This window comes from Panthera onca, chromosome C1 (assembly GCF_046562875.1).
Source record: "Panthera onca isolate mPanOnc1 chromosome C1, mPanOnc1 haplotype 2, whole genome shotgun sequence".
In the NCBI taxonomy this organism is placed as follows: domain Eukaryota; kingdom Metazoa; phylum Chordata; class Mammalia; order Carnivora; family Felidae; genus Panthera; species Panthera onca.
Window position 1 is genome coordinate 196,896,226 of NC_138346.1, and position 17,461 is coordinate 196,913,686.

At 38.1% G+C, this 17,461-nt stretch overlaps 1 protein-coding gene across 3 annotated transcripts in view; it reads right to left on the reverse strand.

The window, feature by feature from the left end:
- Positions 1 to 1,720: 1,720 nt before the first annotated feature.
- The window catches only part of ZBTB8A (zinc finger and BTB domain containing 8A), a 70,141-nt gene continuing 54,400 nt past the window's right edge, over positions 1,721 to 17,461 (reverse strand). For all 3 annotated transcript variants that reach the window (XM_060625049.3, XM_078452104.2, XM_060625051.3), the window contains 3 exons: positions 16,423 to 17,246; positions 12,305 to 12,474; positions 1,721 to 6,471 (listed from right to left, as the gene is read on the reverse strand). In XM_060625049.3, coding sequence (XP_060481032.1) covers positions 6,139 to 6,471; positions 12,305 to 12,474; positions 16,423 to 17,245 — 1,326 coding nt within the window. In that variant the 5' untranslated portion in view covers position 17,246 and the 3' untranslated portion in view covers positions 1,721 to 6,138. The remainder of the gene's footprint in view (positions 6,472 to 12,304; positions 12,475 to 16,422; positions 17,247 to 17,461) is intronic.

Below are 17,461 nucleotides of genomic sequence, written 5' to 3' on the forward strand. Positions count from 1 at the left end.
AGCATCACTTTTCAGTCATAAACAGGGATGGTGCCAATGCCTACCTCAGAGGACTCGGATCCAGTAGACACTCGGGAAATGGGGGCTCTTTAATCTGGTGCCCACTTTGCAGACCTTTACGTTTTCCCCCTAGAATGTAGTCTTGGGGTGTCTGGTAGGTCGCGGGCCTCTCCTGGGGTCTAGCTGCGGGACTCTGTGATAACTTTCCAGGAAAAGCATTTGTGGGAAAAAAACAGGACTGAAAAGGAAAAGGAAGGTTCGTACTACTCACTGCTGTACTCCTCCCTGAAAAGAAGATATAAAACCAAGCCGTTTATCCACCTGACTGCGAATAAATGTCGCTGATAGCAAGAAAAAACAGGCTTTCAGTTTTTAACATGGCCCCCAAATGCTGGAGCCTTCTAGTGCTAATGCTTATAGGTGCCGCTTTTCAGGGTTGTGTTCCTCATGGATTTTTTTCCCCCAGGGAAAAAAAAAAGTTTTAAGTCAATTCAAAAACGCAGCAAAAGGCACAGTATCTATTTCTATTTTGTGTTCCAGCATTTAACCTTTTGAACTAAGCAAAAAAGTGCCACTTCGTTATTGGATAACATTCTTTTTTGTAGGGGACCAAGCAAGGGAGTGTGTGTATACTATACTGGTGAAGGGATATACCCATAGTGTTTGAATCGCAAACACAACCTTAAATGTGGGAATGAGAATGGCATCTACTCAAGTCTTCTCATTAAAGAAAAAAAAAATTTTTAATGGTAATACTTGAAGAATAAGGAAGAAAATTACTTTTGTTTCCTAATTTGTCCTCAGCCTTCTTTAAATAACACATCTTAGTATTGAATCCTACCTTTCCAGTATGACATTTAACTTGAATAAAAAAATGATTTAATTCAATTCATTGATGGAATTCTAATGTGTAGCAATTAAGTTCCATAGTGCTTAGAGAGTGTTCTGGTTCCTTCTTCAAAAACAAGACATAATTTCAAGATACTGTATTTCAGTCACATATTCCTAATGTAGTTTTTATTAATCTGAAGTACTGTGTGAATTCCCAGAACGCAATACCCATAATCAAATAAAACCCAAATGTATCCCAAAGTAAAAATGGACTAGTTTAAGACTACCCAATAATTTAGAGTGTTATTATTTGTCCTAATAAAAACTTTAAGGAAACATATACGGTATCTTGACATTTCACAAAAATTAATATCTTCCTTTCAGATAAGGTTGAGAACCAGTAAGCTGGAAGGTCAAATGGTTCAAATGCCCATTGAGGCAACTATAAGGACAGAGGGAAACCTTGAATAGGGGTCCTATTTTGCACAAAAGACACTGGGAAGATTTTTAAAAAATACCTCATCGAGGTCCCATCTGCCAAAGATTGTGATTTGCTTAGGCATCTGTGTTTTTAAAAGCTTCAGAAGTGGAGCGCCTGGGTGGTGCAGTATCCGACTTCAGCTCAGGTCATGATCTCACTGCTCGTGAGTTCAAGCCCCGTGTTGGGCTCTGTGCTGACAGCCCGGAGCCTGCTTCAGATTTTGCATCCCCCACTCTCTCTCTGCCCCTCCCGGCTCATACTCTCTGTCTCAAAAATAAATAAACTTAAAAAAATAAATAAATAAAAGCTCCACAAGTGATTCTAATATGCAGCCAAGGCTGAGAACCATGGTCTAGGCAGAAATGTTCCCCTTTCTCCCCTTAAGGGTTGAATAAATATAAATGTAAATGTAAATATAAAGTTATTCTTTAATGAAGAAATTTAAGTGGTTGTAAATAATATCAACAAGGGATTAAAAGATTTTCCCAATGGGAAAATCAAGCAACTATATAATGGATTTGTATATCTAGAAATCTGAAAGAGCAAAGCAGAGTATAATAAATTCCTAGATATACTTTATAAGCTGTATTCCATTTAACAATGTTTGTAAATGATCTATCTAATCAGGTCTAAAGGTAAAGAGATGACTGGCATTACCCTGGTCACTGGTTTCCAATCTCAAGGTGGTAAGTATCCAATGGCTTTTGAAACGGATGTGAAAAAAAATAAAGAGATGGAGAAAAGTGTTTATCCTATTTCAGTATTGAAAAGCCTCGAAAAGTTAAGAGGCCCTTGGCTTCTCTTGTGTGTGGTTTATCACTTATTAACATATTTGACTTTTTGTTGGCATCAATACAAATTCCGTAGGGAAAAGACTAACATGTTAGAAGACGAAGTGTATAGATCCTCTGTGGATTTCACTTTTCTGGTCTATTCATGGCTCCATTAGCATGAATAGTTAAGAAACTCCTATATCAAAATAAAATATTAATTATACTTCACAATATATAAAGCCACTGGCTAAACAGTGCTGTTTCTGTGATAACCTGAATTTTATCATTAAAACTCTTATAACTAAAGTCACATCCTTTACATAATATTTATTCTGTATAGGATTTATCCACATACAATGACGTCAACTTTAAGACAATTGACTATTATTTGTAAAAGGCATCTTATAAAATCGAGTAATACACAACACACCTCAGTGAATTAAGCTGATATTCTAGGATTCAGAAAATCCGATCATTCTAGTTCCTATTTTTGCCATTGTTTCACTGGGTTGTCTTAGGGAGGTTGCTTTACTGTTCTGTGCCTCAATTTCTTTACCTTTCATGTGAGAGAACTGTCCTATTTCATAGATATGTAGAGAATAACATAAAAATTATTAAATACTTTGTAAATATAAAATGCTATATAAATGATAAATAGTAATACTGATCCACTCTAATATAAAATAACATAGAACTTTCCATGTATAATCTAAAGTTTGGTCCTCCAGTACCTATTATTATCAGCCTTCCCAGTTAAATAATCTTACACTATGTCACTTTTAGTGATTTTCCACAGTATTAAATTTCCATAGTATTAATTAATTTAGGATATATATGTATATATAGGATATATATGTATATATAGGAGATATATATATATATCCAATATGAGTGGAAGTTTCGATATATCTTAGCATGACTTAGCAAAATAACTTTAATGAATTCAGTCTGAGCTCTTAAGTAACTGACACACCAAACTTTCTTCATCCATTAAGCAATGACTTGGTGGCATAAAAGCAGTAACGGTGCTTGTTTTGATTTCATTAGTCAAAAATACAGTGTTGAAAAATTTGTTCTTCAAAAGACATGCTAACTATAGAAGGAATATTGTACAGATGAAGGCTGTGAGCTGCTGCTCTAGGAGACCCTCTGATTACCAGTTTATCAGCACGGTGAGTAACAGAGGTAATGAAGTAAGACCGCAATGCTCAAAGGGAATTCAAAGAGTTCCCTGGTTCCAAGGTTTTCAGTACCGCACTGCTGAGCTCTGCAGAGGTGTCTGGTGAAAGGCTCACAGAGGGCTTTAGCAAGAGCAGCTCTGATTTTAGGGTTTCGCCCACCTTAAATGGTGGGCTTCTCTCTGCAACAATTCATTTGAAGAAAGGGTTTCTTGGGTTAAAAAAAAAAATCTTTTAAACCACCGATCTAGTCCATGTTGCCTCCTCCAGCCACTAGGCACGACTGCAGTATTGCTTTATTTTGCAACACTTCTTCCCATCGCCACACACTCTTGAGGACCACACAGTTAGAAAGGCATTCACCAGCTGATAAACAGCATTACTGTAAGAGCAAACTTTGTTCTAACCAACTCCCGCTATTTTGCTAATATGAAAAAAAAGAAAAAAACCCTTGGCATAAATTAAGCTTACATTAAGAGATTACACCCCTATGTAACATTTCCCCACATTTAAAAGCCAAAGACTTTTGTTTTCTCAGAAACCATTACTGGACAGTCTCACTCTGGGAAAGAACTGGTCTTTAAAGTCTTCGATACATATGATATGATAACTGGAGTTATTATTTACAACTTACAAACATGTCACAAATGTTTTTCTTTTAGGATACTAAAATGGTAGGATAGATGAGCTGTCTAGTTTGATGAGCCTGATGGCTGTTTTGTGGGGATAGCTTGTTGCTTGTTATAAACAATGAGAAAGCATTATTTCAGATAAGGTGCTGGTGGCACCGTGTCCAGTGGACTTTGCTGACATTCATGCTGATGTTCGCATGCAGAAGAGAACAGCATAAAAGAACATTTAGATCACAGACTAAAGTGCATTAGAGCATACACATGCAAGCACTAATCATCCTCATGAATAAAGCTCCCATCACTCATTTTTCCTCTTGGCTCCAAGGACTAAAAAATCAGATAATAATTTTAAAAGATGCTACCATCTGGTGAGACTAGAGGATGACAAGTGTTCCCTCCCTCATTTGGATACAACTTCATTGTTAGGACTCCTGATTCAGGAACAGTCATGTTGGGAGCACAATGAACTCAGTGCATACCATCCAGTCTTGAAGCGAATGGAAATTTACCGTCAGGGGAATCTTGAAAAAAGTCTCAGCATTAAGTACCATAAAACAAAAACAAATGGTTAGTCATCTATTTATAAAAAATGTTTTAGAAATTAACCATTTTAGCCCTCAACTTGTATCAAAGGACAATCACTAATGAAAGAATGAGAGAAAGAATAAAATGAAAAGGATCATATTGACATATGTTATGACATTTAGAAATACAGTATAATTTGATAGAGAGCCTCTCTCTATCAAAATTAAATCAGATCAAGCTTAATTGTAATATCTTGCAGTGACCTTTAGTAAGGTCAGGTTTTTTTGGCATTTAGATTTTATCTTCAGAACTAAAATAATGCTTCTCCAATTTAACTGTACGTTTAGAATGTTTCCTAATTCATACAGGGGAGGAGTTTAAACTCACCTTTGTTTCCTTGGGGAAAAGTTTGTTTTGAAAAATTACATAAACAAGATAAGTAAAAATGCTTAAAGCATTTAAGAGAAGAATTGGTTCAAATAGTGTTATATATAAAATTTACATATAAATAACCTGACATTAAAAACATGTCAAAAGACACTGTAGGGACATTACTGAGCACTCTTGGATAACTCTAGTTCAAGTTATTATATGTTGTTAGAGATTATTAAATTCTTTCATGCTTTCTGATAGGCTTCTTTTTCTAATTACTGCAGATTGGTGAGGTTTGACTTTAATTCTTTGCCATTTCCAGAGACAATACAGGGAGAGACAGTTGGAAGAGGGCTGTGTAAAATCAAAACCTGTCTGTCACAAGTCCCAAAGCTTAAACTTTCTGACCTTAATTTCGTCATTTGCAAATCAGAGGCAATTAATATTTACCTTGCTGATTAAGTGAGAAAATGTGTGAGACAGCACTTTAAAAACAATAGAGCAGAAAAATAAATGTTAGAAATCATTCTTAAGAACTGGTAACCTCCAATTTTCTTGTGTATCGTTTTTTTGTTGTTTTTTTCTCCTGTAGAGAGGAAGAGGATTACATTGTCAGATCTTCACAAACTACCTTGACTTTTAGGCAGTATTAGTTCCTGCTTTAGAAAATGAGGTCTGTATGTAATCTCTGGTCTGCCTCTACTTGAGGTTTTTGTTTTTTTAAAACAACACGGACTACGTAAGAGTAATTTTTAACTTCATGACAAAACATTCAAATATGAATCGTTTCAAACATTTTTGATTTGTCTTCTGCCATGATCCTAAAACAATATGTAGCATATTGGGATAATGATAGGTTGCTTTAGATCTGAAATTAATAGAAAGACTTATCAGTTCAGTCAGATTGGGTGCCAGACCCTTAAATGTGCTCTTACCTGGTTCCCTGTGAAAATTCAGTATTCATAGGTTGTGTTTTTGCAACACCTTGAAATTCTCTTACATAAGGTTTGGTTGTGGTAAATTTATTTAAAATATTTTCTTTGAGAAAAGTTTGCTAAGTAGATCTTCCAGTATTAAAAGGGGGAAAAAAAAAAAGAGGATTAATTGTTCATCCATCATGCCAACTCAAGCTAGGTCTTCCTTTCTGGTGCAGCAACATATTTTAGGGCAACAAAGTTCAGAATGGATACAATGACCTGTTTGGAAAGCATGCAAGTTATATTAGGTCATTACTTTTAAGTCAGTCTGATAAATTTGTTAACCAGACTCTGACCATGGAAAGAGAGAGATACAGGAAGTCAATGTAAGTTGCATACACGCCACAGCTCTGTGGGGTCACACGTCAGCTACCTAATGTTGGGTTTTATTTCCTTTTCCTCTTCTTCTTCACTATCATCAACCTGTTGTATGACCAGATCAGCAGACCCATCCTCTACAATCTCCACGTATGATCTATTCTCATCTTCACTCAAGTGCCATCTGGAATCCTTATCTCCATCTGATGGGGACATAAGATGCTGTTCAGCTTCCAAATCAATGGGGAGGCTGTCTATGCCAACTTCAGCAAGGCACTCGTTACAGAGTCTGTAGCGCCTGGTTCCTTCCTGGACCACTTGCCCTGTTAGATCAGTCACGTGGCGTTTGCATTTTCTGCAGATTAGTTTGCATGCCTGGTGAATCTGTGTAGAGATTTAAATAGCGATAAAAAAAAGATTTTTCAAAAGCGGCATAGTTCGAGATCTTGGTACCAGTGCATAAACTTAAGATGTCCAAAACCAAGCATTAATATTAAAATTAACGTCTAATTATTAGAAAAAGATCACAGGTTTTGATAATAAACTGACGTCACAAATAAATACCAACTGTCTCTAAATGATGGCTATAACATTTTTATGATTAATATCACATGCTTAATAATTTCGCATATCCCTTAATCCAACAATATTTTGATATCTAAAGTAACAAGGGACACCTTCCAGAATAATATTAATTGCAAACACTAAATATATCACATGTACTATTCTAAGGACTTTATATACCTTAATTTTGGTGAGGGAGAAACCTCTTGTTTTGTGTGTTAATTTATTATTATCAGCTAGAGAAAGAAAAATACATTGTCCCAAATTTAAGTTTATCGAAACATTTTTTTAAAAAAGATTTTATCTTTGGGGCACCTGGGTGGCTCATTTGCTTGAGCATCTAACTCTTGATTTTGGCTCAGGTCATGATCCCAGGGTTGTGGGATTGAGCCCCACATCAGGCTCCACACTGAGCATGGAGCCTGCTTAAGATTCTTTCTCTCTCTCTCTCTCTCTCTCTCTCTCTCTCATTCTCTTTAAAATAGAATAAAAAATATACAGGGTGCCTGGTGGCTTAGTCGGTTAAGTGTCTGACTCTTGATTTTGGCCTAGGTGATGATCTCACAGTTTGGGAGAGATCAAGCCCCAAGTTGGGCTCTGCACTGACAGCATGGAGCCTGCTTGGGATTCTCTCTCCCTTCCTCTCTCTCTGCCCCTCCCCTGCTCGCTCATGCTCTGTCAAAATAAATAAATAAACTTAAAACAATAAAAAAAAAAAATAAAACTGGGGCACCTGGGTGACTGAGTCAGTTAAGTGTCCGATTTCAGCTCAGGTCACAATCTCAACGTTTGTGAATTCAAGCCCCGCATCAGACTCTCTGCTATCAGTGCAGAGCCCGCTTTGGAGCCTCTGTCTCTCTCTCTTTCTCTGCCCATCCCCCACACTCTCTCAAAAATAAAAAATGAGACATTAAAAAAATATATATATATATACATATACATACATATATGTGTGTATATGTGTGTGTGTGTGTGTGTGTGTGTGTGTGTGTGTGTGTGTGTATAAATTTTATCTTTAAGTAATCTCTACACCCAACATGGGGCCCAAATCCACAACCTTGAGACCAAGAGTTGCATCCTCCACTGACTGAGCCAGCCAGGATACATATTTTTAGATAGAAGGATCTCTTGTCACTTCTATTAATGAAAGATCCTGTAGAAAGAGGACTAGACCAGGAACTGGAAGGCTTGGGTTCTAGCCCTGCTTTTGTCATTTATTAACCATGTATCTTGAAGCAAGTAACTGAAAACAATATAAACCTGCTTCCAGGGTGATAGTCAAAATATCTAACAACTAGCAAGGTAGAAGTACCACCCAAACAGAACAGAAGCCTGACAATCACAATGGACATTGGTCCAAACGACAACATATGTCAAAACAACACAGGCTGCTATGTGTCAGCCTATTATTATCCCTGCTTCCTTCCTTAACAACTAGTGGGAATACAACTCGGGTTGTGAGAACCAAATGAGTTAATACATGTGAAGTGCTTTAGAAAAAAGTTGTAAGATGAGTAATTATATAATTATACTTATTAATAAACAGATTTCTTTCTTTCTTTCTTTCTTTCTTTCTTTCTTTCTTTCTTTTTTATTAATTTTTGAGAGAGAGAGGGTGCAAGTGAGTGGCAGAGAGAGATGGTGAGAGAATCCCACAAGAGGCAGAGAGGGAGAGAGAGAGAAGTGGGGCTCACCTGAAGCAGGACCTGAACTCACGAACCGTGAGATCATGACTTAAGACGAAGTCAGATGCTTAACTGACTAAGCCACCCACATGCTCTAAGTAACTTTCTTTAATAGCTGTCAGAGCAGAGATTATGGGTTCTACTCTAAAAATCACTATAATTAATTTCATAATGTTGAGTTAATATTTATGGCATATTCATTTAGATAAAATCAGAACACTATGGAAGTACACCACCAAACACAAATGGCCAAAAACCCCAAGAAAACTAATGCAATGTGGTAAAATATCTAAGAAAATGTATAGGACTACAACTCAGTATAGTTATTATTTTCTACTTAACTCCTGACATATTAATCAGTAAACATTGAAAGTACACAATTTGAGTGTACCTTTATTTCTCCTGAAATAGTAATGTTATGGGTATCATATGTGGTACTGTTTTTGTTAGAAAGTTCTGGCACAGATTCATGTTCATCCCCCATCCCTTCAATTCCAATATGATTATGAAGTCAAAGAAATTAAATAAAACATTATGTTAAAATTGAATATATCATCATGAATTAATTTTTTTTTAACTTTTTTTTTTTAATGTTTTTATTTATTTTTGAGACAGAGAGAGAGACAGAGCACCAGCTGGGGAGGGGCAGAGAGAGAGGGAGACACAGAACCCGAAGCAGGCTCCAGGCTCCGAGCTGTGAGCACAGAGCCCTACACGGGGCTCAAACCCATGAACTGTGAGATCATGACCCGAGCCGAAGTCGGACACTTAACCTACTGAGCCACCCAGGTGCCCCATGAATTCATTATTTTAAAAACATATATCTTCCAGCTCTGTCCACTGAAATAATCTTTTTTTTTAAGGTTTATTTATTTTTGAGAGAGAGAACAAGCAGAGGAGGGGCAGAGAGAGAGGGGGACAGAGGATCCGAAGTGGGCTCTGCGCTGACAGCAGTGAGACCAATGTAGGGCTCGAACTCACGTACTGTGAGATCATGACCTGAGCTGAAGTCAGACGCTCAGCCCACTGAGCCACCACAGTGCCCCTGTCCACTGAAATAATCTAAGGGGAATGACACCATAGTAACAATGAGCACCCCAGGTGTCCAACGTTTGGTTTCTAATTTCATTCCCCATTAAAAGGAACCACAGGTCTTTTGAGAAATGGCTGATTCCAGTTTTGTGACAGGGAAAATACAAGGTGAGCCCAGGGAAATTTGGGGGCCAGAGAATAAGGCCACCTTGAATATTTAATGGACTTATGACAAAGGGACACAAGAACCAGTTTCAAGTCGTCCAACTGGACAAAACTGAAAATTTAAGTATCAAAAAGAATAATAATTGTTGTGGTCCCAAACACAATGAACCAATGAAAATTCATGAGACTGTATGTTATTTAGAAAAAAAATAAAGCCAGAAAAAACTCATATTACCATTTGAAACTGCTATTTAATCAACTCTTTATTTTGAAAATTGATAATTAAAGGGAAAGAATTAAATATTTATCCTGTTTCTCCTGTAGTAACTGTATGTCAAAGTAACCAAGTAGTTCCAGGTGATGAGGGAAGGTTTTACTTTATAGAATTCTGGCTAATAATGTAGAAGAAATGATAAAATCAGTAAATCATACCACAAGTAAAATTAATAATTTGGGCAGAGTTTATCAACTGCTGTTAATCTCATTAAATGAATGCTTGATGAAGAAATGGATATAGCATAATGCCAAAATAGTTCCACATAGAGTCCTTTCTAATCACGTGGTGGCATCTTTAACTGCACAACGGTGGGATCATGGTATCATTACCTAGCTTAATGACCAATCTTTTTTTTTTTTAATTTTTTTTAACGTTTATTTATTTTTGAGACAGAGAGAGACAGAGCATGAATGGGGGAGGGGCAGAGAGAGAGGGAGACACAGAATCGGAAGCAGGCTCCAGGCTCTGAGCTGTCAGCCCAGAGCCCCAGGCGAGGCTCAAACTCACGGACCGGGAGATCATGACCTGAGCCGAAGTCGGACGCTCAACCGACTGAGCCACCCAGGTGCCCCGGAAAGTATTTTTCTTGAATCCATTAAGACTTTAGATAAAAATTCTAGTTTATAGAAAATGCAGGGGGGAGAGAGGAACAAACTAAATGACACCATGTGGAAGCAAGCGGAGAAATCAAGAGGTAGGTTATTTTATAAAACAATTATCTTGATATCTCAAGTAAGTCAGTGTTATGGAAATAAAAAGGGTGGCTGAGAGTACTATGCTCTCTTAAAAACATATTTAAGGGACTTAACAGTGAGATCCCTGGGTCCTGAATTGGATACTGGCTTGGAAAAACCAGCTGTAAAAGGTATTGGGAGACTACAGGGAAATGCGAAATTGAACTGGATGTCAGATAAAAGTTTACCGAGATGGAAAGGTAGATTATTCACGAAAGAGAGCAGGCTACAAAATATCACAAGTAGTATGATCTAATTTAGTTAGAAACAACCCATATATATGCATGTGATAAAGTGTTAAGAAAGGTATATTTCGGTGGTGAAAATAAAGTATTTTATTTTTCTTATTTTTACTTTGTTTAATACTTTTCCATTGCTTTAAATAATAAAAGGTTGTTTTTAATTTTAAAAAACCAGCTTCATAAGGTTAATGAAGGTAGAGATTTTGTCTGTTTTGCTCACTCACTGCTGGATACCTAGCACTGAGAAAAGGGGCTGGCACATAGGTGCTCAGTATATATTTGCTGACTAACTATAAAGCAATGCATGAAGAAATTGCCTTAAGTGACCCACTGTCCTTTATTTATTATTTTTATTTATTTATTTATTTATTTATTTATTTATTTTAACGTTTATTTAGTTTTGAGACAGAGACAGAGCATGAACGGGGGAGGGTCAGAGAGAGAGAGGGAGACACAGAATCTGAAACAGGCTCCAGGTTCTGAGCTGTCAGCACAGAGCCCGACGCGGGGCTTGAACACACGAACCGCGAGATCATGACCTGAGCCAAAGTCGGTATTTATTATTTTTTAAAGTTTATTTATTTATTTTGAGCAAGGGAGAGAGAGAGAGTGAGCACAGGGGAGAGGCAGAAAGAGAGGGAGAGAATCCCAAGCAGGGTCTGTGCTGTCAGCCCAGAGCCCAATTTGGGGCTCAATCTCACAAACTGTGAGATCATGACCTGAGCCAAAATCCAGTTGGATACTTAACCAACTGAGGCACTCAGGTGCCCAATCCACTGTCCTTTAAAGCTAAAAGGAGATCATATAAATGGAATAAAAGTATGAGTAATACAACAGACTTTGGAAAACATTCTTGCCTCAAGATGAACAGCAGAGTAATTTTCCAATGTCCTTACCTTATTAACCCACCAGAGCACTGAACAGCAAATTCCCTGAGATTTCTGACTGCTGACAATCCTGTCCCTGGCTGGAAGTGGCTCAATCTCCCACCTTGCTCCCTTCCTTGAGGAGACTACAGATAAACTAGAGAGAGACTAAAAAGGGAGTATAGTGGACAGAGGTTGAACAGTAGAAACTAGACTGAGATCCTTTCAGAAAAGGATTCGAGAACCACTAGCAGAGGCTGAGTACCTGAAGTAGTGACTCTGACCTAGACATTCAAATGTCTTTGGTTTACATTGTCTTCGGCTCTTGAAAAGACCAGTATACAAAAACATATTAGATTTTAAATGAATTATAATATATATTCCAAAAAATAAATAAAAAGCAAAAAAGTAAAATGGATACTCAAAAGAATATCTCTTACTTCAAGGTCTCAAAGGAGAATAAAAAAATGTATATATATTATATATTAAATTATGCATCACGTGTAAAGGAAAACCATTAAGTTGGAAACATTTCCAATATGGTAGAGTTGTATGAAAAGATTTCCCACAGTAAATGAGATTTAGTAAATCCTAAAGCAGGTAAATGCACACATTTCTTAAGAAGTAAGATGATGAAAAATTATATACATACTGTTCGGAAATGGCTACTTAGATGATCCAGCCTGCTAAATCTTTTCCCACAAGCTTGACACGGATAGGGCCTTTCTCCCGTATGGCAGCGAAGGTGGCGCTTGAGGTCTGCTTTCCGCTTCACCACGTGTGTGCAGTACGGGCACTTGAACCGCATCCTGGGCAGATCATCTGTCAGGAGACAGTTTGATTAAATTACTGGAAAATTCATCATAACAATTGTATAACACGAAGAATCCCAAAGGAGTTGGTGAGTCCCGTCTTCGAAAGGCAGGAGAAAAGGAGAAGGAAGAAATTGCATTTATGTCTTTTATTTATTTTTCCTTTTTTTTAATGTTAATTTTTTTATTTTGAGAGAGAGAGAGAGTGCAAGCAAGCAGGGGAGAGGCAGAGGGAGAGGGAGAGAGAGAATCTCAAGCAGGCTCCACACTCAGCACGGAGCTGGACTCGGGGCTCTATCCCACGACCCTGGGATCGTGACCTGAACGGAAATCAGGAGTCAGTGGGCCGCTTCACTGAACCATCCAGGCGCCCCAAGAAAGAAATTTTATTAAGACTAGATCATTAATGTGATCCTGAGTCCAGAACTGTAACTTCAGTATTTGATATATTTACAAAGTCAGGGTTAACTGACTCTCACCCTTATCTTTCTACTCAGTGTTGTAGAGTCACTAGATTTGAAATGTCAAAAGGTAGTGCTGGATTTTAAAACTGGAGATACAATCCGAAGTAAAAGTATTTAATATTATAGCTTTTAAGTGACTTTTTTATTTACCTATTTTTTTTTAATTTTTTTCTTTAACGTTTATTTATTTTTAAGACAGAGAGAGACAGAGCATGAACGGGGGAGGGGCAGAGAGAGAGGGAGACACAGAATCGGAAGCAGGCTCCAGGCTCCGAGCCATCAGCCCAGAGCCCGACGCGGGGCTCGAACTCAGGGAGCACGAGATCGTGACCTGAGCTGAAGTCAGACGCTTAACCGACTGCGCCACCCAGGCGCCCCATTTATTTACCTATTTTTATCCTCTTGCCTTTTCTTTTCATACAGTTGTAGTACTTTTAAAGGTGAAAAAATGACAAGGATATTTAATTTTTTGTTTTAAAACTCATGTATTCAAAAGAAAAACGTAAAAAAAGGGCGCCTGGGTGGCTCAGTCGGTTAAGCATCTCACTTCAGCTCAGGTCATGATCTCACAGTTTGTGGGCTTGAGCCCTGTGTTGGGTTCTGTCCTGATGGCTCAGAGCCTGGAGCCTGCTTTGGATTCTGTGTCTCCCCCTCTCTGTCCCTCCCCTGCTGGCACTCTGTCTCTCTCTCTCTCTCTTAAAAAAAAAAATAAATATTAAAAAAAAATTTTTTTTAATAAAACTGTATTCACGGGGTGCCTGGATGGCTTAGTCAGTACAGCATGCAACTCTTGATCTCGGGGTCATGAGTTCAAGCCCCATGTGGGGCATAGAGATTACTAAAAGCAAAACAAAACAAAACAAAAACATATATATACATATATATAAACTTAAAAAAATAAATAAAACTCATATGTATTCAAGATGTTAGTTATGATTGGAGGCAAATTTCATCAATTTAATAGCTGTTAAATTCAGCTGTTCATTACTGAAGTTAGGTTAACATAGCCTAGAATTACAGAAGTACAGAGCATAAACAGAGAAAAGATCAGTCTTTTGCTGTTTTAAAACTCAATAGAGATTTCTCATTTTTGCTCTGTTACCAGTATGCCTTGGTCAATGGTCAGAGCTCAGCAGGACGTTTAGTAAGCTCTGTAAGAGGATATAATTTCATGTCTTTTCAGGTTAGTACTACAGAAAAACATGGTTAGTAAAGATCAATCCAGTTGCCTATTATTTTTTTTAATGTTTCTTTTCGAGAGAAAGCGAGCGAGCAGGGGAGGGGCAGAGAGAAGGGGTCAGAGGATCAGAAGCGGGCTCTGCACTGGCAGCAGTGAGCCCAATGCAGGGCTTGAACTCAGGAACCTTGAGATCGTGACCTGAGCCAGTCAGACGTTCAACCAACAGAGCCACCCAGGAGCCCCTTGGTTGCCTATTATTTTAAGGTATCTTATCTACAAATGAATTGTTTGGTTTTTTTTTTAAGTTTATTTATGTATTTAGAGAAAGAATGTGCATGTGAGTGAGCATGGGGGAGAGGCAGAGACAAAGGGACAGAGAATCTCAAGCAGGCTCCGTGTTGTCAGCATTGAACCTGATGATGCAGGGCTGGAACCCACGAACCGTGAGAAAATGACCTGAGCTGAAATCAAGAGTCGGATGCTTAACCACTGAGCCACCCAAGCACCCACAACCGAATTATTTTTAAAAATTTATGTGACAACCCAGGAAATGTGAATACTGACTGGCTATTTACTGATGTTAAGAAACTGTTAATTTTGTTTAGGTACAATTATGGTATTGTAGTGGGTTTTTTTAAAAGACTATATTTTAGGGACACTTTCTGAAATATTTACAGATGAAAACTTACGATGTGTTATATTTGCTTAAAAATAATAAAGGGAGGGATGCTTAGGTGGCTTAGTCAGTTAAGTGTCTGGCTCTTGATTTCAGCTCAGGTCATGATCTCATGGTTTGTGAGATCAAGTCCTGCATTAGAGCCTGCTTGAGATTCTCTCTCTCCCTCTCTCTCTGCCTCACCCCCACTCATGCTTTGTCTCTCTCTCGCTCTCAAAATAAATAAACTTAAAAAAATAATAATAAAGGGGGGGGTGAGAAGTAGTGATACAGATGAAACAAGATTGACCATGAGTCGGAAGTTGTTCAAACTGGGTAATGGGGTACATGGAGGTGAATTATGCTATTCTCTTTACTTTTTTATATGTTTGAAATTTTCCTAAATTAAAAAAAATTTTAAATATATAATCTGAATCTTAAAATCAGTAGGAGTTTCATCTTATGATTTTCCTTTAAATTCACATGTAAGGGGCGCCTGGGTGGCTCAGTCGGTTAGGCGTCTGACTTCGGCTCAGGTCATGATCTCGCGGTCCGTGAGTTCGAGCCCCGCATCGGGCTCTGTGCTGACAGCTCAGAGCCTGGAACCTGTTTCAGATTCTGTGTCTCCCTCTCTCTGACCCTCCCCCGTTCATGCTCTGTCTCTCTCTGTCTCAAAAAAAATAAACGTTAAAAAAAAAAAATTTTAAATTCACATGTAAACTATTAAGCAAATTTGCTACTTGATTAATTAATTTGCTGCCTGATTATGACATGCATTTCTGGGGCACCTGGGTGGCTCAGTCAGTTGAGCTTCTGACTTTGGCTCGGGTCATGATCCCACAGTTCATGGGTTCGAGCCCCACATCGAGCTCTGTGCTGACAGCTCAGAGCCTGGAACCTGCTTCTGATTCTGTGTCCCTCTCTCTGTGTCCCTCCCTTACTCACAGTCTGTCTCTCTCTCTCAAAAACAAATAAACATAAAAAAAATGACATGCATTTCTAATCCCTGTTCTCTATGGCAGGGAGGGGAGAATTACTGAAACCAACAACCTACATAATAATCTTTCTGCATTTTACTACTATCATAAAAATGAGATGTCTCATATTATTGTTGCATATAAGATTACAGTGTCAATGTTATGGGTTGTGTGTTAAGTTTTTTTTTTTAATTATGTATTTATATCTCAATAAAATCAGATGTAGTTTCATTTCTGGTAGGTCTTGGGTCTGTGAACCTTTGTAAGTTCACATGGTTGCTCTGTTTAACTTTTCTCTATAAAAGTACTCCTCCCGAGTGAATACTCAGAAAAAAAATAACCTATTTAAAGTGGCCCCTTAGGGATTTAAACCATTTAGAAGACAGCTTTAAACACTTAACAGTGATCTAATCATCTGTTGACACAGGTTTGGAAATCTTGGGCTTTGCACCTCAGAAGTCTGTTAAGTTTTGACTATTCTCAAATTTAGCTAATATTATTTTTAGTTAAAAATTTAAATTTATGTCTTATACAGTAAATTTCATTAGAGAAGTAGGACTTAAAAAAAAATCTCTTGGTATAACTGCCTGCAACACTTCAAAGTAAGGGCATGTTGAGATAGGACTGATTTGTATAGGAGTCTTAGAAACTCATTGAGAGGACTGATGCTTTTTTGGGGTACCTGGAAAGCTTCTGGATGTGACATCAGATCCTGGACCATACGGATAGCCAACAGGAGTAGAGTCCATGTCAGCATCAACTTGTGCTTGTTCTTCCGACTGGGAAATGTGGCCGGAAGAATCCGATGTCCGAGCTTCTCGTTTGCTAGACTTATAATGAGCAACTTCAGAAGGCTGTGACAACCTCCAATGTTTGGACTTTTTAATGGAATCTTTCCTTTGTTCGTGCTTGGCCAAAGGTTGTTGGGTGTTCCTTTGGGAGGCTGGATGGTAACTATACTTGCTCCAAGATTTCCCACTTATTATACCCGTTCCTTGATCTGGGCTTAGGTGAGAATGTGGAGAACCGCTTTCTTCTTGCCAGCTACCACTATAAAAGGAGGAACGTTCTATACCGTTAGAATTAGCATCTTTATCGGAGAGACTGAAATAGCGATCTTTTTCTTTCTCGCTAATGTCTAGTGAAGATTTAATAAAGGTCTTACATACACTAATGACATCAGTCATCTGAAGGAAGCTAGCAGCTGACATCACTTCTATGACATTCTGACCAGTAAGAGAGAGTTTGCCGGAATAGACGAAGTCCAGGATAACCGTAAAAGTGTCGGGGGAGAAAGCCTGAAATGTAGCTGTAGTGGGTTGACTGGTCTCCTTTGAATTCTGAGAAAGAAGCATTTTGAAATAGCCACTGCTAGCAAATAATACATTTCGATGTGCTTTGAAGACCTTCCCTTCAACCAGAATGCTGCAATCACAAAAGACATCTTGCCTGCGCTGCTCGTTCAGTTGTTGCAGGAGGTGGGACTGGTGAGAGGAGATCTCCATGCTGGAGGGAAAAAGACACGTGGTTAACCGAAATGACACAGGCAACTGAAATAGCCATCAGAAACCTCTCTCTTGTTTCCACTGAAAAACACTTTCTTAGAGAATACAGTCTCCAAAACACAGGAGATTACTTAGTACTGTGCTATTAGTTACGTGATTCGGGGACAATTATTTGTTCAGTCACCAACCTTTACTGAATATCCTCTATGAATCAGG